Source organism: Lagopus muta, chromosome 1 (genome assembly GCF_023343835.1).
Source record: "Lagopus muta isolate bLagMut1 chromosome 1, bLagMut1 primary, whole genome shotgun sequence".
Taxonomy (NCBI): Eukaryota; Metazoa; Chordata; class Aves; order Galliformes; family Phasianidae; genus Lagopus; species Lagopus muta.
In genome coordinates, this window is record NC_064433.1 from 79,403,266 (window position 1) to 79,426,548 (window position 23,283).

General features: G+C 38.2%; 1 protein-coding gene across 2 annotated transcripts in view; it reads left to right on the forward strand.

The window, feature by feature from the left end:
- POLQ (DNA polymerase theta) overlaps positions 1–23,283 on the forward strand; it is a 56,121-nt gene that overhangs the window by 14,355 nt on the left and 18,483 nt on the right. For both annotated transcript variants that reach the window (XR_007376230.1, XM_048941416.1), the window contains exons 10-20: positions 5,739–5,881; positions 7,034–7,235; positions 8,630–8,772; positions 11,243–11,436; positions 11,757–11,881; positions 13,332–13,575; positions 14,350–17,486; positions 18,518–18,661; positions 19,242–19,432; positions 20,905–21,145; positions 22,187–22,380. Coding sequence is in view for 1 of the 2 variants with exons in the window: in XM_048941416.1 (XP_048797373.1) it covers positions 5,739–5,881; positions 7,034–7,235; positions 8,630–8,772; positions 11,243–11,436; positions 11,757–11,881; positions 13,332–13,575; positions 14,350–17,486; positions 18,518–18,661; positions 19,242–19,432; positions 20,905–21,145; positions 22,187–22,380 (4,958 nt within the window). In the remaining variant the exon portion in view is untranslated. The remainder of the gene's footprint in view (positions 1–5,738; positions 5,882–7,033; positions 7,236–8,629; positions 8,773–11,242; positions 11,437–11,756; positions 11,882–13,331; positions 13,576–14,349; positions 17,487–18,517; positions 18,662–19,241; positions 19,433–20,904; positions 21,146–22,186; positions 22,381–23,283) is intronic.

Genomic DNA, 23,283 nt, shown 5'->3' on the forward strand with positions numbered 1-23,283 from the left:
TATTAACATTCTCTAAGAACAGTGTTAACCTGATTAAATCCAGGGCAGTGCTTTGCAATTAGTGACTAATTGTGATGAATTTCTTTGCTATTCAGTACGATCAAGTTAATTGAGATGAATTTTTTTGGTATTAATAGAGTAAAAATTGTAATTCCCAGAGGACTCTTTTCACTGCGTGAGGTTGACTTTGGTATTTACATGTCAGTTATTCTAAGAATGCAGTATTTTCTTCTTTGAATTCTTGTTATCTTCTAAAGCTCTGTGCATTTGTCTTAATTCTGAAATACATGGTCAGTTCATTAAAACATTTACAGTTTCAGTGAGAAAATTTAAAGTAAACTGCTAATAGACATGCCTAAAATTTAAGGAAGTCCACAACTGCTCTTGTTGTCTGAAGTTCTGATTTGAGTTTATTAAACTTCCTCTAAACATACTTTTTGTGGATGTTAAAAGTAGTAATGCAACATAGAGACAGGGAAATTTGGACAGTTGTTCAAAGATAAGATGTTTTCATGAAAACAGTGAAACCAATTGATGCTCAACAAAATAATCCTGCCTGCTATTTTAATTTGTGGTGGAAACTTTTTTCTGGATGTCAGTCGAAAAAAAATGCATTATATGAGTATAAATCCAGTTCAGCATAAACCCATTTCTGCTGAAATATGAAGTTCAGCAGAAGAAGAAAGTGAGATTTGCCCTGCTGATGGTTTCATTGGTGCTTGCTGGAGCCCTGTGTAAGCAAACAGTTCTTATATTTAACTTTCTATTTTTGCTGAAATGGCATAGCAACATGGCATTTTGTGACCTATTTCTCAATCAGCTATCTCTTTATGTTGAAGAAAAAGGCAGCTGCATGTTGTATTTTGAAATTTTCCAGACTTTGTCATTTGAAAATAGCTGGCAGGTGTAAAATTACATTATTTCTTTTTTCCCCTTCAAGTTACAATAATTAGTATCCTTTTTAGACGGTTCTGGTGTGACTGTTTTGCACAGTAAGCAGTTGATATTATGATGATGAGCTTCATGAATGTACCATTTTTTCCCATTTCATGTGGTGTTTTGAATGAGAACATAAAGCTACATTACCAGCTGCTACTCTTCCACTGAATAACAAGACTGGAAGGCAGCAACTTCAGCTGGAAAAAAGTGCCATAAGAATTCTTCTGACAGACAAAAGATAATTTCTGCTGGGATGAAGGTTCCCCTCTCCCAAACATATTAGTATTGAATTGTCTCAGAAGTTTTTTTTTCCCCCTGATGTTGTGCTTTAACCTGGAAGGTGGCTGAGCACCACGCAGTCATTTGCTCACTCCCCACCTTCCCAGTGGGATTAGGGAGAGAACTGAAAAAAAAAAAAAAAAAGAAAAAAAAAAAGTAGAACTCATGGGTTGAGATAAAATTATTTACTAAGCTAGAGAAAAGGATAATGATTATAACATACATATTTATATATTGTATATAACAACTGATATACAAAGCAATTGCTCACCATCTCCTGACCAGCTAGCCCCTTAAGCAATGGAAGAGCGAGATGAACTCCTACCTTCTTCTAAACTCCTTCTACTTGATGTATATAATATGGAATATCTCTTAACTCAGCTGTCCTACTTCTGTTTCCTTCCAGCTCCTTGGGCCCTTCGCAGAGAATGGCCTTGGCTCTTGTACAACACTGCTTAGCAGTAACTATGAGCATCGGTGTGTTTATCAACATAGTTTTTCTCCTAGAAGCAAAACATAACATCATACCAGATACTATGAAGAAAACAATTCCGTGCTGAAAATATGACATGTGATTGGATGCAAATTTAAAAACATTATTTTAGAAATTGAAATGGGGTTATTTTTGCATTCATCAAGTGTCAAATTCCTAAAGTGAAATAAGTGAATATGTTCATTAGTATAGAATCAGAGAATCATGAAGGTTGGAGAAGAACTCTGTGATCATCTAGTCCAACTGTCCACCTACCACCAATATTGGACACTAAACCATAGCGTCTCTAAGTACTACGTCAACCCTTTCTTTAAACACTTCCAGGGACAGTGGCTCCACCACTTCCTTGGGCTGTCTGTTCCAATCTGATGGCAGTTGTTGCAGTTCTTAGTGAGTTCAAAAGTGTTCATCGGCGATTTTTCTTGAAGTTTTACTCTTCCTGTACTTTTCCCTTTGACAGCTGTTCACAAATGTATGCACTGCCAAAAAGCAATGACATGAATAAGTTGTGACTGTGAACTGAGGGATATTTTTCTCTGGTAATTTAGGGCTTACAAAAGTCTGGAAAAAGATATGATCAAATGTTTGAGTTGAATATCTGATTGCAGCTCTATGCATTCCATTTAAAACTTGCAGGTAAAATATTTATGTTAAATGAAAATGGAGTTGCAAACAGAAATTTACTAATATTGACAATCTTGAAGCCTATTCTCAAATTCGTGAATCAAAATGGGAAGCAAGGCCACGTATTCTTAATTGATCACAGAACTGTGTTTAGCCAATGTTTAGCCAGTGTATCAAAATGGACTGCACTGTGCAGTCCCTGTGTCTTGATTACAGCCCAGGCAGAGCTGATTGCACACTGACATTTGGTTGGTACGAGCGATGGGTACCTGCTAAGCAGGGAAGACCTGCTGCCAGTGAGCGGGCTGCATTGCAGGCTGAGCTGGGCTGCTTGCAGCTTACAGGCTGTGGGTTGGATATGTATGTCCTAGACTGATTCCTCTGGGCTGTATTGTATTTCCAGCATATATCAGGGAAGTTGAAATCTCCCACGAGAACAACCGCAGGCAATTGTGCAACTTCTGCCAGGAGCTGTAGAATGCCTTGACTGTCTCTTTGTCTTGGTTAGGCAATCTATAACAGACCCCCACCTGGATGTCTGCCTTGTTTGCCCTCCCTGTGATCCTTACACACAGAGGCTGGATCTTAGCATTCCCAGCCCCAAGCACTACAACACTGAAATGTACTCTAACATAGTGAGCCAAGCCATTGCCCCTTCTTCCTTGCTTATCCTTCTGAAGAGCTTATAGCCATTCACTGCAGTACTCCACTTGCAGGAGCAAACACACCATATTTCAGCAATGGTAACTAAGTCATAGTTTGCCTGCCACACAATAGTTTCCAGCTCTTCCACTTTGTTTCCCATGCTGCCTACATTGGTGTAGATGCACTTCAGCTGAGCCATTGGCCTCAGCCACAGTCCTGGCATTGTTCCCCCAGACTCACTTCTTAGTGAGCCTTGTTTCATCCCCTTCCCTCTTCATACCTAGCCTAAAGTCCTGTCAATGAGCTCTGCCAGCTCCTAAGCTAGGATCTGTTTCTCTTTTTGAGACCCTTCTGCAGTCATCAGGCCAGGTGCTGAGTGAACTGCCCCATGTTCAGAAAACCCCAAATTCCTGTGGTGGTATCAGCCTCTAAACTTTTTATCAGATGGGTTTTTCTGGTCCTCTCAGTATCCCTCCTTGCCACTGAAGGGATAAGCTGTACTCTATACTCCCTCTCCAAAAACTAACCACCCTAATCCTCTGAAGTCCCTTTTGATAGCCCTTAGGCTTCTCTCAGCAAATTCGTCACTGCCAGCCAGAACTGTCAGTGAAGGGTAGTAATCAGAGGGGAGAATCTAGCCAGGAAGTCACTGGTAAAGTTTTACTGGCAAACAAAACTAGAAACCAGGTAACACATTTATTTCTTTTCCACTTACAGGTAGAGATACGTTGAATACATTATTATGTATAAAACATAATACAATCTTTTTTCACAGTGTCACGAAGGTAGGAAAGGACCTCCAACATCATCTGGTCCTTCTCTCCACCTACCACCAAGATTTCCCCACTTAAACCATGTCCCTTATTACAACATCTAAATGTTGTTGAACACCTCCAAGGATGATAACTCCACCATCTCCCTGGGCAGCTTGTTCTGGTGCCTAACCATTCTTTCAGAGAATAATTTTTTCCTAATGACCAACTTGAACTGCTTTTAATAGAGTATTTTTTTGCCTGGCTAGCCAACAGTCTAGTGTTTATTGAATCTGGTTCTAGCCAAGACTTTTATTCTCATCTGAAATGTTCAGTGGGGAATCTTATAAAAAGCTCAGTTGCTTCTTTTATTTTTTCAAACTACTTACTAGGTTGCAGTTAATGGATTCAATTTCACAGCAACACTTTGAGAAAGGGTTCCACCCAAATTTTGAGTGACTATCAAATAATGTGAATATCCATTTTTTTGTTATATTTATCATGCTGAGGTGTCAAAGTTATCCTAGAGAATTCTAGGTCACATCATAACCTAAATATGAAATGAGTTGATATTCCTTATTGCTAAAATCAAAATAAGCTATGATTTCACAAAAATGCTTACAGGCAGTTTGTTATGTTGCCTCTCTCAACAATGGCAAAAGTTACAGGGTCAACACGTGTCGAAAGTTTCACCTGTCAGGATAAGTGAATCCCAAAGAGACATCCTCTAAGCATGTCTTTCATCCTTCGGTTCATTTACTTAGTTATATTTAGTTGTATATGGTTACTTAACCTACAGTGCATTTGTAGTATTTATTCTGTGCCTGTGCAGTTGTGTTTTCATTCGCTCTGGATTTGCTTATTACTGCGGCAGTATTGTGGCTATAGTCTTACCATAACTTAATGTTCCTAGAATGTTACTAAGATATCAACTGACAAAATTACCTTGGTTTTCAGCCTATGTGCACTTAAATCTTCTTATAATAAAACATATTCATTGCTCAGCTAATCCAAATCTAATGCTCTCTTCTTTGTCAGAGACAAGAATTCATCTATTCTGTGACAATTGGCAAAGCTATGTCTCTTAGGGACCTAGTTACCTAGTTTCTCTGTAATAGTTTTGTTTGAAGAAAACCTTGGCTTTATGTGACCATTGCATTTCCCTCTTGTGGTCTGTACTAATATCTCCTAAATACATTAACTTATTATTTTTACTTCTTGTTTCAGAGCTCACCTTTTTTTCGTCTTTCATAGATTTTCAGGATAACTTCAAAATTCTTTATTAGATGTTGTTAGGTAAGGTATACTCAGATGTACTTTCAGTGGAAGCCATTCAGGATACTTAAGATTTTATAAGCCTGTGTATGTATGTGCATATATGGATAGATCAGTGTGCATACAAATTTATATTTATGAAAGTTAAGAGAATGCATAGTTAGATTAATAACTTCAAAGGAATTCTGAATTACTTTGATATCTGAGAATGGAATCTGGTTGACAGCACAAACTTCTGAAGTGATGTGCAGCTTGTATGTTTTATTCTAACTTTTAAGGATCCTTTCAACTTAATAATTCTGTCAGTTTAACATAGAAAAAAAAATAAAAATGATGCCACTGTGTGTCATTGTTCCAGTCAATTCCACAACAAGAAGTAAGAGTAGTTCAACAGTGAAGCAGGTGCTCAGAGAATCTATGGAATCCCCATCCCTGGAGATGGTAAAAGCTGATTTGATAAAGCCTGCCTAAGGAAAATTTGAAATTTGTTCTTCTCTGAGCTTTAAATTCTTAAATATTATGCATCTCCGGAGTCCTTAAATAGCAAAGGCCATACACTCTTTGAAACCTCAAAAAGGTTTTTAATATTTTTACACAGCTTTTTCGAAAGTGCCTGCAGCTTTCCATTCCAGTAATGTCCTCGATGACCTGTATGTAGCTATTTCAATACTGAGATGCAGTGATGTCATTAATGTTTTGGTTTTTTTTCTTCTCTTTTTCTTCCTGCATAGGTGAGAGCATTTTGGTTTGCAAGCCATCAGAAAGATCAAAAGGAACTGCTCTACTTCAGGGATCTCTCAAGCCTGTTTGCAGTTGTTTGCTCAGAAGAGAAGGGGAAGGTGTTGCTTCTAGCATGAAAAGAGCAATACTTGAGGTACAGGACATGTGGAGAGAAAGTAGAACACAGCCTGCACTGCCAGTTTATTTTGTGACACCATCAAATATTTTATGTGCACATTCTTTTGTTTCTTCCTTGTCAACCCAAGCAGCTTCAGAAAAAAATTATTTGAATATGCCAGCTTGCTGCAATATTTAGCATTTTGTTTTGTATGTTAAGAATTCTCCAGCAAGATATTAAGCTTGGCTTTTTCATTATTTATACTCAAACTGCAGGCAGAATTGTGTGTAATTCTTAACCTTCAAACATAGTAACATAATCTGTCAGTCTTCAATAGGAAATACTTGTATATTACCAGTTCCTGAGGCTTGCTGGACTGATTAAGGCTAAATAACATTTGTAGAGCCTTAAAGATTTTCCCATATCAGCCCTAAAATTATCTGCTGCTTTTACCAGAAATCATTGAAACTTCATTAAAAAAGGAATAAATGTTCATTTTTTTCACATAGATGAGCTTATTTGCTTTTCCAAAGTTGATTTTGGGCTTGAACTGAGCTTAGACATTTTAAGTAGAGTGATTTTCTTTGCTGTACTGTTCCTACTATCTTTTATGAAAGCATCTTTTGTACTTAGAGCTTGGTTTGTGATTCCATGGTTATAGAATTTTAACCAGACCATTCCAAATTTGAGTTTACTTTTCTACATAAGAACTATCTAAAGATGTCCTCCTTTCTGGTGGGAGCACTTTATTACATGAAATAAATCCTCTGAAGTCATGAAAGAGAGCTTTTAGTGAAATACCTTTCTGTCTCAAGGAAGATGCACATAGGTGAGTGACCCACAGGGGAAAAACAGTTATGTGAAAAACAAATAATAAATAGATAAATGCATGTTGCAATATGATCTAAGCAAAATGCCTATATCTAGTCCCAATTCAAAATTGCTACTCTGTTCATGTTCACTTTCAAAATACTAGGATAAGGTTATTATTAAGTCCTTCACTTTTTGATAAAGTGTCTAACTTTTTGTCAGGAGATACTCTTACAGGTTGGCAGTTAATTTGCCTCATGTTCTTCTCTTGTAATGGTTCTTTAAAATTTGAGTAGGTGATGGATCAGTCTTTTCTCAGATCTGATGTTCTACCCTGCTGTTTCTCTGACAAGATGAGCAAGTCATTTCCTTCAACAGATCATTGTGAGTGGAGTTGCCAGCACTCCAGATGATGTGCAGACCTATGCCTCTTGCACTCTTCTTGCATCCAGCTTGAAAGAGAACAAGCAAGAAAATGAGAAAGAACAAGACAAAGTGCAGAAAGGACCTATTGAAGCTTGTATAGCATGGCTGCTGGAGAATGAATTCATTCAGATTCTGGAATGCAATGATAAGAAAGGTAACACTGTTGTTCTGCATTCTTTTTCTTACTAGTGATTGCAGTTAGCAGTTTTCAACCAGTGTATCTTTTGCAGATGAGTAAATGTCGGATGCATTTATTTTGTTTAACGGTGTCAAGAAGATTTTAGCTTTCAAGGAAGTGTCTTCATACCTGCTTAAACATTTTTGCATCATGAGTTCTTGGGAGGCCTCTGCACATCACCCTTAAGACTGATACATTCTAATCTACAGGTTTCTCAGCTATCTTTAAAAAAGGTGAACATTTACTGCAGGATTTGTGCAGATGAATTATAGACTATAATTTTAATTTTTTCTGAAGAAGAGCTGGTACATTCTGAGAGAGTGAAGTACTGTACTAGAACTGTTTGTTGCATTAGTTTGCACTTTCTCCTTATTTGGGCAATGTTCTTAAGATGGGCTTCAGATGAGACTCTTTACAGTAATAGAATCCATGTTACAATTTGATTGTATGTCTTTTATTAAGGAAAGATGATGTACTTGATGGTCTCAAGAAAGAAAAGTCCATTAACTCCTAGGCAGAATGTCAGCTGGAATTGCGATGCTTTTTGTTAAAATAGCTACCGTAAGTGTTAATCTCAGTAGTTAGAGGGATCGAAACTTGTGATCTGGCCTCTCAAAAAACCTAGGGTAGGCTCTAGAAAATATCTTAATTTATTGTTTCTAATTTCCTGCCTTCAATGTGGGGCAGTACTCCATTTCTGTTTGAAAAAGCAGTTGGAAAAAGTTAATAGAATCTGTAAAATATGATGCCTGCTCTGAAAGTTATGCTTCCTATTTTATTATGTTGGCCTGTGATGGCAGAGACAGATGTTGGTGACATGGCAGTAGAGGTTTAACCTTCCCACTATTATTCCATTACATGCTGCTGCCGTGTGACAGAGGGCAGCAGAGGAGCAGTCTGAAAAATTGCAGCTGACATGGAAGTGTGTGTGAAGCAAAAGCATGTCATTGAATTCCTCCACACAGAAAAAATGGCACCCATTGACATTCCTTAAAGCTTGCTGAATGTTTCTGGGGATCAAGCAGTGGATGTGAGCACAGTGGGGCAGTGGGTGGTGGTTTCAGCAGTGGTAACAGTGACAGTGAGTCACCTCCGTTGCTGCAGATATTTTAAAGCATGGCATGCAGGCTCTTGTTCATTGCTGTCAAAAATGCACAGCTAGTGGTGGTGTCTGTGTAAAAGTAGTTTTTTGTAGCTGAGAATTTTCTCTATCAGCTGATGTAATTGTGCTCTTTGTATCTGTTGTAGTTTCCATGGAAGTAAATAGGAGGCATTATTTTTGGAGAGATCCATGCACACTGCAATATGAATGTGAGGTATAAACTTACACTTAAATGTGTATTTATGTGTTATTTATTTATTTTTAACAGCAAAGATTTTTCACCCCACACATCTTGGCTCTGCTACTCTTTCATCTTCTCTTTCACCAACAGAAGCAATGGAAATTTTTTCTGACCTACAGCGAGCTATGAAAAGCTTTGTTTTGGAGAATGATCTGCATATTGTCTATCTGGTAGGTTTTTCATTCTCTGTTTTGAATCTTTTACTTCAAAATCGAAAGAAATGATTGAGAGAAAACAATTCAGGGCTCCATGGACATGTTTTTGTTTTTTTCCTACCTTGCTTGAGTAATCCTTGATGGAGAAAAGTCCTTCTGAGATAACCTGTTTCCATAGTGTAGACTGATGCTGCATATCCATATAAGCCCATTTTTATCACCCCTGACTTCTAAAGATGTCAGAAGTTTGTAAGGTTTAGAGGTGGAATACTTGCAATTTTTCTGAGACATTTGAAGATGATTAAACTAATTGGTTTTGATTTGTGTTTGGAATCGGGAGGCTCAGAAAACACTGGAGGGTTTAGCATCTATTTTGCCTACAAAAAGTCTCTGAGAACTCTGTGATTTTTTTTGTCCTGTGAGTGGGATGCTTGTGGGTTCATTTATCTCTGATAGAGTTTATTTGCTTGATGATCCTGCCAGGGCGAAAGGAAGGAGTGTGCTAAATCTTTTGAGTTTGTCAAGGGTTATGTGCATGTGCACTTGAAAACTGCTATTTGAGACCTTTGGAGAAGAAATCATGAACCTGTCAAGATTAGCGAGGAGTTGCAGTGAACATCTTAGAATTCATGGCTACGAGGCCTGTCATTCAAGCATCACCCCAGATTTGACAGATGTCTTTAGCCTCCTTAAGTGTAAAGTATATTCTCTTTACCAGACTAATCAAAAAAGAGTTCATGCCGAGAAGAATCTGCTTGGCATTATAGGTGTTGTTGAAGTAGGAATCAAGGGGAGGCTGGATGTTGGGAATGTTTTGGCTGTATTCGTTAGCCTAGTTACTGACTGAAATGGATTTATTTATTTATTTATTTATTTATTTAGAACCTACTAGTTTCCCATATTTACACATTATTCTGTAGTTCTAGAAGACCACATAATATTTCGTTCTATTCCTGCTAGGCAAAGTGATCTGTTTTATGCTATGCAACAGTGAATTTTTCCCTGTTTGTACCTCTAAAACAAGAAAAAGAAAAAAAAAGAATTCTGTTGATGTTCTGAGGTAGAGTCAATGATTAAAAAAAATTGTTTTTATCTTGTATTTTCTTGTTGCAGCAGGTTGTCTGATGTTATTTTAAATCAAATACAGTCTCAAGCAAAATATTATTGAGATTTGCTTCCATTAACCCAGTCTAAAGCACTTTCTTGCAAAGTTCATTCATTTTCAAGGCTGAAGATTTTTTTTTTTAAATGGAAGTGTTATTCTTTACAGGTTTCTTATGAGTTGCAGGGGAATTATCCACTATAATGCTTTCAATTTCTCAGGCTTGAGTCTATTACTTTTTCAAAAATGAATTTGAACAAGTTGTATTTTAGAAAATTAAATTAAAACAAAAATATTACTCTAGGATAAGGGTTTTCTTTAAAAACAAATGGCAAAAAGACAACCAATAGCAGACATTTAAACACAGTCTCCACCTTTTATGTCTTGTTTTTCTCTTGCAGCATGTTGATACAGATACGGAGATGTTCTTTTCCCTCATAGAATCATAGAATTTCTCAGTTTGGAACAGACCTTAAAGATCACCAAATCCAACCACAGCCTAACCATACTACCCTAACTCTAACAACCTTTCACTAAATCATGTCACTGAGCACCACATCCAAATGGTTTTCAAACACATCCAGGGATGGTGACTCAACCACCTGCATGGGGAGCCTATTCCAGTGCTTCACAACCCTTTCTATAAAGAAGTTTTTCCTGATAGCTAACCTAAACTTCCTCTGGTGCAACTTGAGGCCATCTCCCCTCGTCCTGTCACCAGTGAGAAGAGGCCAGCCCTGCTCTTGCTGTCAGCACCTTTCAGACACTGGAAGAGAGCAATAATGTCTCCCTTCAGCCTACTTTTCCCCAGACTGAACAGCCCCAGTTATACCCTCGTATATTCAAACTGACTGTGCTGACTGAATGATAACATAATTGTTTTTCTGTCTAAAAGTATGTGAAAGCTTTGAATAGCTTTTTTTGTTAGTATAAGTAATAGTTGAGACTTATTGAACCTTACCTTGAGGACACTAAGTACTGGCAAAACCTGTGTTCCCTACTGCTTTATCAGGTGTTATGGCAGTAGTTATTGTGGTTCTAAGAGGCTGATAGATAATCTGTCACTTTTGTTAAAAGAGAATAAAAACACTACTTAAAAAATCTTACAGTGGCTCAGATTTATGGAGCGATCTGGCAAAGATTCCAAGTTCTTTCATTGTTAGAATACCCACATGAATCATATCATATCTCATATCTAATCAGTACAAATATTAAAAAACTAGGTTAGAAAATCTTTCACTTTTTTCAAGGTACGTGGTTATGACTCAGTGCCTCTGAGTTATGTGTGGGATGCCTCAACCACATTCTATAGACTGCATTTTTGTTTACTGAGAGCTGCTCTGTTTCTCCGAAATAGTTTTTGGCATTATCTTGTTTTCTTAGGTCACCCCAGTGTATGAGGATTGGACCACAATTGATTGGTACCAGTTTTTCTGCTTATGGGAGAAGCTGCCTGCCTCAATGAAGCGTGTGGCTGAGCTGGTGGGGATTGAAGAAGGCTTTCTGGCTCGCTCTGTAAAAGGCAAAATTACAGCTAAAACCGAAAAACAGTACAGACAAATGGCCATCCACAAAAGGTAGCCACAAACAGATCTGAATGTGCAAAGACAGGAGTCTATAGCTTGAAGAATTGATAGGTTCTTTGTTTTCAGGGAGTGGTTTTCTTGCTGACTGACCTGATTAGGTCAGATATATCTACAGACACCATGGGCCCAGTGTGCTCTGTACCAAGAACGCACTGCCAGAAGATGTTTGTGTCGTGTTATTTGGAAGCCAACTTCTGTGTTTCTTTATTGTGCTATGCTATAGTACTACTCTGTCTATCCCATTCACAGAGTACTCTAATGTGACCTGGATGATGATCACTGAGGATGCTTTTTTTTTTTTTATTCTTTAGATTTTTCACCAGTCTTGCCCTCCTGGATTTGATCAGTGAAGTTCCCTTAAAAGATATGACCAACAAATATGGTTGTAGTCGTGGCCAACTTCAGTCCTTACAGCAGTCTGCTGCCACCTATGCAGGTGAGTTTTGTGTGCAAAAACTCAGCAGGAAACTTCAGGTAGTCTATTTTCTTTCCTTCCAGGTAAGGAGATAAGAGTCACAGTGTATAACAACAAGCAGTCTTGTAAAACCACTTCCAAATTTATAGCTTTATCTGTGGCTGCCCCTGCTTTAAGATGGAACCCCGGTGCATGCTGTGGGAATGGGGCCAGCTGGGTGAAATCAAGCAGTGCTGAAGCATGCTAATGGCTATGGGAACCATCTGTGTAATGTGCAGAAACAAAGTTTGTCTGATAGTAAGTGTGGAAAAACGTACAAGTCAATTCTGAATCTTTGCTGTATCAGAAAGAGAACATTTCAGAATGGGTTAGGTCTTGGATCTCTGAGACAGAGTGGCTTTTTCCTGGTTACAAAGGTAATAGATCATAAAACATAATTTTACAGTTTTAAAATCAGAGTGGATAGTTTCCAGGTCATTTATCACCAAATAACAAGAGGTCAGAGAGGCCATATTTACCATAACCTCTTTCAGACAGCTGTGTAAGAGTAGAGGTAGCTGCTCACCATGTGAGAATTTCTTTCTATTATTTAAACCAAGTCTTTCGTTACTCTGTAGATGGAGCTTCAGTTTCTAATACAGTTTTATCTCAACTTGTGAAACCCTATGCGTGGGTTGCAGCATGAGTCAAAGCCCCAAAATGAAAAGGTCACGCCAACTGATGCTGAGTAGTTTAAATTAATTTTGATAGTATAAATAACTTCTTGTTATAATGGTTTCACAATTCTCTATTCCCAGTGTTAATCATTTTTTCAGCAATCAAGTAGGTAACTGCAGGATCAAGAGTAATTTGGAAAGTAAAATGAACTGTTGACATGACATATAGTTAGGAGAGATGATAAAAAAGCTGTATTCTATAATTACTGTTAAAATATGGCAGTGAGGTGTGCTGTGTCTTTCAGTTATTTTCATACTCTTATAAATACAATCTATGAGTAAGAAACTGTCTTTTCCCTGCTCTTTTCCTCCTCCAATGTTCTGAGGACTGCAGCTATAATCTTTATAGTGAACTTCGCTAGCTCCTATAGTGCTGTCAGTAAATGAAATTGAGCAAGTCAAGTTCTTCTTGTAAGGACATCACTGCAGAGTGCCTTCTCTTAGTGCCTCTCATCATTGCTTTTCCACTCTTCTTCAGTGTGTTTGGTTTATATCCTGTTACAGGATATGCATGTGTTTCATTTCATATTTGCATAACTAGAGTCTTTAAAAAAGCAGTGTTGTTCAGAATTTCTGCCTCACTTACGAACTATTTAGTTCTAGATAAAGTTGACTTCTGCAAGAGCAGTTCCTAAGCAGAATGTTGTAATAAACATGAATTAGGTGGCCATTTCTGTAAGTACTGGGAAAGAGAAATGTGAAGAGGATGACTGTTCGGATGTGGAGTTGAGACTGATGCAACTTCTGTGTTCCAGGCATGGTAACAGTTTTCTGTAACCGATTGGGTTGGCACAACATGGAGCTGTTGCTCTCCCAGTTCCAGAGCCGCCTCACTTTTGGGGTTCACAGGGAGCTTTGTGACCTGGTACGAGTCTCTCTGCTGAATGCACAGCGTGCAAGGATGCTTTACAACGCTGGCTTTGTCACAATTGCTGATCTTGCTAAAGCCAGTCCTGGTGATGTGGCAGCTGCTCTGAAGAATTCAGTACCATTCAAAAGGTGAGAAATCAGTGAGTCCAGAAGTCAAGTCAGAAGTTCATTTACAAGGTGAAGGATTTCAGGATGAAACCTGTAATTAAATTTGACAATCTTTTGGGACTTGTTGCTAAATGTTACTTAAAAATAACTTGTAAGTCTCTGTGACTGATCACAGTAATTACATGATTACTTTGAAATTAATAATAACATGTTGTATTTGCAGCAAGAGATTGTGAGACCTGAATTTTCCTCTTCCTGAATTGAAAATGGTTTTTGGAGGCTATTTGCTGCCTCTAAAAGACTAATGCTTTCGTGCTCTGCCATATGATCAAATGAGTGCATGGTTTATTACTGTATTTAATTTCAGATTCTCTTGGGATTTTCATGTTAGTATAACGGCAAAATTCGTACATCAGGTACCTGTTGGACTCTGCCATGATACCTCCCTGATTCATGCTCCTGAGGTTACCTTTCTTTGCATGAGTTCACGGAAGAGGATCAATTCAGACCTAGATTTTATCCCGGTAGGGAGCTGGGACTTATCTGGGGCACGTATTTGTATGCAGAAGCTTGGAATTCTAGGGTATGCACTGTAGATGTAGTCAGTAATATCTTTCATTGACATCATTGAAATTTGGTAGAAAACTGAAATTGTTATCTCCTATTAAGCAAGATGCATTTATGGCTTCACAGAAGCACTAACTGAAATAGGAGCAGAGCAGAATAAGGTCAGCTCCTCACGTTGTTTGCTATTTTCTGCATAAATTTCACATCTGTTTGTTGCCTTTCCCTTAGTGGTCGCAGGGCTGTGGATGAAGATGAAGAATCGGTAGAGGAGCGTCGGACTGTGCGCAGCATCTGGATGGCTGGAATGAAGGGCTTAACAGAAAGTGAAGCAGCTTCCCTCATTGTGGAGGAAGCCAGGGAACTTCTTCAGCAGGACTTGGCAGCGATGGGAGTGCAGTGGAACCCAGAGTCTTTTCTTGAGGCATCATCTATGATCAGCAGTGAGTCAGAGATGGAAGACAGACTACATAAGCCAGTTGCAGAGCTATCTTCTGAATCTTCTGTGATGTTAAACAAAAAAGAGTGTGGAGTTCAGGATCATAAGGGCCTTGGCTCTCAGTCTGGAAACATATCAGATACTAAAAAGGGGTATAAAAGGCAGCTAAGCAGTAGTACAACACGCTCTAGATTTGAGAGTGAAGTCACATGCAAGAAACAGGCTCAAGCAGATGAAAGAAATGGTGATACTGCCCACAGTGCTAGAAAATGGCCCAATATGAGCAGAGACAAAGAAAATGTGGAAGGAATTCTTAGGGTCAAAAACAAGACAGATTCCAAAAAAGTAAATCCAGAACTCCATACTGAGCAAGGAAAGACACCAACATTAGCAAAAATGTCTTCAGCCTCTAGATTGTTAAGAAGTGAGGACACACATTTAAACCGGACTAGGAACAAAAACGCTTCTTCAAAACTGCAGAAGTCACTGCTTGAAGATACAGATATGGTTATCATGGACATTAAAAAACCTTCTGCTTTCCTCTCCAGCATTTCTAAAGATAACTTATTTTCAGACCAAAACAATAAGGAATGTCCAGAAAAAATGTCTGTAACTCAAAAGGTTTCAAATTCTGTACAGATGAGGGAAAATAATGTAGGGAGAAAAGATAAATTGGATATTTTATTTACAGAACTTTCTAACTCCAATGAAGGCAAGCATATGGAGAGAGCAGATTTTCAGGCAACTGTTACATTACAGAGTATTCCACACATCAACAAGGAGACACATGATAATGTAGAAAGTAAAGTAATACCTTCTAAGGCTAGAATACAGAGAAATAAAACTACTGCTGATACGTACAATAAAATCAGTAAAATGCAAACAGATGTGAGCTCTGCTGAGTTGAAGGTTGATAAGCAGCATACTGCTTTAGATGCAGGTCATTGTAATGTAAACACTAACTGCTCTGGAAACATATGTGTCCTTGATGACAATAGGAAACAGAAGTCTGTGTACTTTTGTCCTGGTGGTGATAAATTCTACCATGCTGAGATCCAGAATGGTGGTATAAGTGGGAACAAAATACCCAATGGAAAATTGTTACAAGCTGGAGCACTACAAAAAGGCTACGATCATCCTAAGGATTTTATGAAAGACTCTATAGTAAAATTCAGAGCTATTTGTGATGCAGATGATGTTCAGAATTGTCCATCCTCTGGTTTGATTTGTGTCTCTACAGACTTTGAAGATAGCTTCCAGTTGGATACTCAGACTGAGAGGATAATAAAACAGGAGGCAGCAGCTGAAATCACGCGACAGCAGGGAATACAGGATTCAGAACTGGCAGTAGTACCTCAGCAGGAAATCTCCATGAAACTGAGCACTTTGCAGTCTGGGAATGCTACTGGGGAAAGGTTAGATGCAACAGTAAGGAAACTAGGCTTATCAAGTATTATCACAGCAAATAATGTTATAAAAAACACAGATCAGCACTGCAGTAACAAAATGTTGGAGTCTGAAGACCTTAATGCACAGCCTGTAGCAAAAGAAATAGAATCTGCACCTGTCCTTAAAGGAAGCGACTACTCAGTGACTGATTCTCAGCTAAACAGTTTTCTACAGTATTATCAGACCCAAAATTCATTGAAAGGGGAGAGTGCTTCTAAAGGTCCCAATAATGCAACCTGCCCTCTTGATAGGGAGCACTTTGTGGAAGAAGAATACCATCCTGTCATGGATACAAGCCTGAATATGAGTGATGGCTTGTTGTTTGATGATAGCTTCACTAATGTCAGTGATCTCTCAGCTGTGAACATCATGGAAACTGACAGAAAGGAAGCTGAGGGGAGGCAGGGAGCTTTGCTTCCTGCAGGTGGTCTTGTTGAGAATAAATCTGATGCCAGTGACAATTGGAGGGAGCATGAGGATCCAGCACAGAATAATGATGCATCTCTAGTATTCTCTGATCTCATAGCTGAAGTTTTAGATCATGCAAACTCCCCAACTTTTTTAGGAGATTTTCCTTGTACATCTCACGGTCAGTCTAAATTAAGAAACATGGTGATTTGTGAAAATGATTCCAATCCAAAGGATTTAGAAGTAGATCATAGTAAAAAGCTCCAGTGTAGCCAGCAAGTATTAGATAAGAAAACCCATCCATTAGTGTGGACTGACCACTCGTTTGAACTGAGTCCAGGACTTCAGGATGTACTAGACAAATGGCCTAGTCCTTCAGACACTGAACTTGTTCAAGTGAATGTAAGAAACTCCTGTCTGAAAGGAAATTTAGTTGCTTCAATTGCTAATCAAAAGCCAGATGCAATTTTTGAATTTGAACATCATCAGCTAGAGCCTTTGCCTAATTGTTGGGATTTAAAAGACTATTGCAAAGTTAAAGAAAACAAAACAAAAGACTCGGATAACCAAAAATCAGACTGTGTAACGCTTATGCTCAGGGGAAGCAACAGGACATCCTATCCTCCACCAGATAATTGTAATGGATTTATTCCTCCAACACCTCCCAAAGAGCTTTTTCCAAAAAGTTCTGTATCTTTCTCTGTGAAATCTGCAAGGAAGAGACAGGTTGCCAACATGAATGAAGAGCAACTGGTTCTGCCACAACACAATTGTGAGAGTGACATGGAGCAGCAGGCAGTTGGGAGGGTAGCCTCAACTGAGGCTGATGAGATAAAAGATGATTCCACTATAGACAAAGACTTTTCACTGCAGCTGTCTCAGGATGTTTTTCCACTCACTCCCTCAAGTGCTGAAGGGTTCACTATTGTTGATGTAGCAGGTAACAAAACACTTTTCCAGACTTTTCTTGCAGAATGGAAGGAGAAAAGCAGATTCTCCATCTCAGTGGCATGCGAAAGAAGAAAATGTCTTTTGTCAACCAAATCAACAATTGGTGGCAGATTCAAACAAGGTTAGTTCCATGTTTGTGAACAACATGACGGCATCTTCAGCTTAAAGCAGCAGTGATGAAGAAAAGAATTTGAAAAAGGAGGAAAATTACTGGCACTAATTTAATGTTGTCTATCTCAGTAAAGCAAAGGAGATAAATGTTAGTAGAGAATGGAGAACTGATGTCAGACACTGTACTCCTAGTTCTTTGCTGGTTGCGGTGAAGTGTTAGCAGCTTGTTTGTATATATGAAAACATCTAAACGTATTTAACATCTCATATCTAATTTTAAACAAATCTGTTGTGCAGTCCCTTTATCACACATATCATTCCATGTCATAAATTTTAGTATAAATTTAAATAAAATTATGTATTTAACAGTGACCTCTAGGGATTGTTCAGGGTCTCTACCAGGCAGCAGTACTTGTGAGAGTGCTTCTGAAGCAAATATTTCCACATTTGGAGAATATTAATTTGGTAAACTGTATCCATGTATGAAATTCAGGGTCAGCCTCTGGATTCTTGCAATAGTGTTTAATTTTCCTTCCCACAGAAGTATGCATTTGCTGCAGATTGTTTGCTGCCATATAAGCTATTTCTTAAAAAACATAAGATGGAGTTATAGTTTTTGCTATTGTATAATCATAATAACAACAACAAAAAAATATTTCTCTATGAAAATATAGTTTCGATGGACAAATCTGTAACGTTTTACAGAGTGAAAGGAAACAGTGTTGTTCTGCCTGAACTTCTGAAGAGATTTCTAGGAGTTTTGCAGGAATGCTGCATTCGTGATTGTTTCTACTACAAGAGAAGAGAAACTGCTGTGTCCTAAACATCTTCACCGTCCCCCTTTCCTCCCCCCCCCCCCCCCCCCCCCCCCCCAAAAAAAAAGAGAAACACAGATATTTTCTCCATATAGATAGAAATAAAGGTATATATTCACATTTAACAAATTTAAGCTCAGCTGTATGTGTCTACATTTTCCAGAACCAAACTCTCCTATATTTATAGATGTCATTTTGTAATTATAACTTAAAAATATTCCCTTAGGAAATTCTCCCCAGTGGATGCAGGTCAAAGATGATGGATTTCCTGTCCAGTACTGTGAAGACATATTGGTAGTTGGACTGGCAGTCTGTTGGGGTGGAAAAGATGCCTACTATATATCTTTGCAGCAGATGCAAGACCAGACTGGTAAGTGAGCAGACAGGCTGTGCTGCTTTATGTGACAATGCATTTCAAGAAAGTACTTGTGATAGTTTTTTGGAAGTGTTACGGTTATTCCTTACTCAGCTCAGTTGTGTGATGGAGTAAATTAACCATGTTATTTTTCATCACTTTAAGTGTTCAGCAGGCTTGAACAAGTTGCTATCTATAGATTTGTACTACCAGGTGATTGGCACAAGCAAAGAACTGCTGCTCGTGTGGTGGACCACTTACATCTTGACTTACTCCTGCGTTCTCTTTAGCTTACCTGCTTTTCTCTTTCAACCTCTTTTAGCTTTCACTCTAAATCTGACATTAGAATAAGGCCCAGTCTGCTCTTATCGCTAAGTTTTGATTCCTGGCCCTCCTTATTTAGTAGTATAAACACAGCATGTTTTTTGGAATCACGTCTATTTTGAAAAAATAGATAAAGTCTGTATAGGTTTATTGTTACGAATTTACTGTCCTAGTGTACTTTCTTTTTATGTTAGTTACTTGCATTTAAGATTATCTCTCTTTTCTTTTACATTGGGTAAAATGTTGATTATGGTTGCATTTTCTACTTTAGAAATCAGTCCGAGTTTGGCACCACCACCTTTGGACAAAAACCTATCTGTAACAGAGAGACTGCATCATCTGCAGCTGTACCTGCAGGAGAAGCACGAGCGCTCACTTGTCATGTATAACTTCATTCAGCACTACAAGACCCTGCTGCTGGCTTGTGGCATCTCCTTGGAAGGAAGTTTTGAGGACCCAAAGGTTGGCAGGATTAAGAAATTTAACTTGGGTGAAACACATAAGTGGAAATGCAGGAGTACCTTCTGGTGCTTCTCTAATTTAGATTTGAATATGAATGTACATCAGAGGGTTTTGGGAAACTTTTTTCCAGTGGAAAATGTAGAACAATATTAAGAGAAATTTTCATGCAATGCGCGTGTTCGTGTTGCCTACAAGAGAAACAGGCCAGATTCAATGTTATTTATAACACATTAATATTTCATTCCTGAATACTTAAATTGAGAGGATAAGTTTAAATCTCACCCGTCGTAGTGGACAGGGCTGAACTGTTGCTTATACTGTTGCTTATAAGAAGCCAGAGACTGAAATGTTGGAAGCATTTCTGATCATATTATTGAATCTGAGATTAGAAGATTTTGTTACCAAAGAGTTTATCTGCTGTGTGTCTGGATTACTCTACTACCACTATTTTCTCAAAACAAAACTAAATTTATATGTAATTTCAAAAGTTATGAATGCCATCTACAATTCAAGTGAAACTCCTGAAAGAGTTAAAATGGCCTTCTTGTCCTTATTAGGAAAAGCTTTAGAAGTACAGAAATTTCTAGGGTCGGTATTTATATCTTACATCACATGTGGGCTGAATAGCATCAAGGCAATATTAAAGCCTGCAGGTAAGTAGCAAAGCTGTTCAACAGAAGGACAAACTTAGCTTTTCATACTGATGTGTGGCTTTGGGATAAAATTAAAGAGCAATAAAAGTAGCACCTTTCCCCACACTGTTCTGTATATGAAAAGGAGTCATACTTATTCATTGTAGCAATGCAATGAATAGATACATACATACATACACAGTCACACCCCCACACCTCCCACAGACCCCTACATATGTACGCATTTTTAATCTTCTGCTTGTATGTCAGAGACAACGTAAAAGAAACCTGTGCTTCATCCTGTTTTGACACAACAATTTGAAATATAGTTATGAGCAGAATTGCTTTGAAAACAGTGGGAGGCATGAGGCTTACTGAGAATAAAATTTGCCTCACAATATTCTTGCTGTTGGTGCTGATATGGAGAAAATAGAAGAGCTCAGCTTGGCTCATATATTCTAGATCAATAGCAAGTCCTGATTTTTACAAACTCAGTTTTCAGAGTAAACACATTTTGATCCTGGTTGTCATATTGAGTCCCCTTTGTTTTAGGATGATATAAGTAAAACAATGAAGAATAGTACCCTTAGATGTTTTAAGTTGACAATAGGCAAGACTTTCAAATCTGTAGAATTAATTTTCAGTGAGAATAAAGCATGTAAGTGACATGACCTCTTAGAAGTTTTATCTGAAATCACGTAACTTTTTCACAAATTATTCCAGTCTGCCTGACAAATGAAAAATGATGTGCACTATAAACTTGCCTTACCCCCCAGTCAAGTATTAAAGTTGTATTATGATTAAAATGGAGAAAAAGTCTCATGGAAGTGTCTTTTTAAGGTTGCTTGTTGGCTGCTTGATTCTGGCTCAAAGGAACGTACCCTTCACAACATGGTAACTAACTTTCTACCCAGTGAGCTACCTCTCCTGGAAGGGATAAGCACTGGCCAGGGGGTGCAGAGCCTGGGGCTTAGCTCCAGTGAAGATCATTCTGGGCGGTACAGAGCAGCAATAGAGTCTGTGCTCATCTTCAATGTCATGAACCAACTCCATAGTGAACTACAGAAGGAAAATCTGACAGGTAAATAGACCTCCTCCTCTCGAGGGCAGAGATAGGGTAGCTATACTACCACAAAGTAAGTGATCAGTAGAGAGCAGAAGAGGTTTGGGACTTCTTATTCAAGTGTATTCTGTGGTAAAAATCGAATCTTTTAGAAGAAAAGAGGGAACTTTCTTTGGAAATACATCTGTTTTGCAAAAACAACCAGAGGAGAGTTTGGGAGTTCATTATAGGATTTAAGATGCTTTTTTTGTATCCCAAGTATCCATTGGTTCCTTTGGCTAAGGAACCCATCTGGATTATAGTCTGTTTAAAATCTGTGAATCAAAAGGGTCCTTACCTCCCAGGTGAGTACCTTGGCTACTCTGAGGGGTCTTTCTGTGTTTGTTCCCTCTGTACACAGCTCTGGTGAGGTCGCATCTTAAGTACTGTGTTCAGTTTTGGGCCCCTCACTACAAAAAAGACACTGAGGTGCTGGAGTGTGTCCAGAGATGGGCAACAAAGCTGTGAGGGGTCTGAAGCAAAAGTCTTATGGAGAGCAGCTGAGGGAAATGGGATTGTTCAGTCTGGAGAAGAGGAGGCTCAGAGGAGACCTAATTGCGCCCTATAATTACCTGAAAAGAGGTTGTGGTGATGTGGGGTCTAGGCTCTGATTGTGACAGCTAAACCTTAGAAGGTTTTTAAAAGATGTAGGTGGTGGAATGAAAGTTTATCCATTTAGAAAGCTTTACATTAATCACATCCACGGTTCATAAAATGTTGATATCCAAGGAGATGTGTATTAGGAAAAAAACCACTTTTTTTTTTGACAGAAGTTAACTTACCAACTTTTGATATAAATGTTTTATTATGAAATATTCCAGAAACAGAAATATTTAAACTAGGTCTATTAAAAGGTCTCAGTGTGTCGGGACACTTGGGTTTTTTAAATCCAAGGGTTCCCTGTTGCTTTTTTTTTTTTTTTTTTTTTTAATTTTTTTTAATTTTTTTTTGACAAATCTGTGACAGTTAATATGTTTTTGATGTTATAGAAGTTTTTCTTGACATTTGTTCTTACTCCAGATGTGTTTTCTAAAGTGGAGATGCCCAACCATTATTGCTTGGCTCTGCTGGAGCTGAATGGCATTGGTTTTAGCACAGCAGCATATGAAACCCAGAAACAGGTCATGCAAGCAAAACTAACTGAGATTGAGACCAAGGCTTATCAACTGGCAGGCCATAGTTTCTCCTTGACCAGCCCTGATGACGTTGCAGAGGTATGTGAGAACTCGGATGGGAGGTGGAGTACTTTTCAGAAGATATCCTCCAGGTGTTTTAGCTTACATTGAATGAAAAACTCTCATGGGAAGACTCTGTATGAAGAAGGAACTCTGGTCAGAGTTTATTTGTCTGTGCTCATTTATGAGCTTGCTGCCTGCAAGGTGCTGTGCATCTTCTGCTTGATAGTGATCGTTATGATTTCTGCTAAGTTCTGCAGAATGAAGGAGGTAGAAATGAAGTGGAAATGAACTTGCCTTTATAGGACCTGGCTCCTCATGAAGCATGAGATCACCTGCCAGTCAAAAAGCTTTTGGATTATTTTGGGTTAATGGTGCAGGGCTAGAATAGCTTTGATGCAACAGCAGTATTTGACATACACTAGATGTGGTATCACATGATCTGAACAGGCTGGGATATTGCTTTTGTCTTTAACACAGACATGAAAGAGAAGATTGTCTTACAAGTTTAGAAAGAATTGCAATCTGTTTTTAAGAATCTGAACATTTGTTTATAGAACGGATTTCTTTTTAAAAAGCCTAAGAAACAGATTTGGATTTGAATTACTAATACTTTTATTTCTGAAGAACATTACTTTCTATTTTTTATGTATGTTTCGTGTTAGGAATAGATTAGAAATGCTATGCATATATTTTCTTCAGATTAGTTCTGTTTGATACACTAATTTCATTTTGAGGGGCTTGTTATGGAATTTGCAAACAGTGATCACTAAAGGAAGCTCCAGAAATATTCCACCCATGTTGCAAATGCAGAAGTTTTGTTTTGCAGTATTTGTGTGAGTTAGAACTCCTCAAATAATGCTCAACTCTGATTTTATTCTGCTTCATAGAAAAGGGGAAGAAATATTTCTCTGTTTTCTGCTTGTTTTTCATACAGAAATC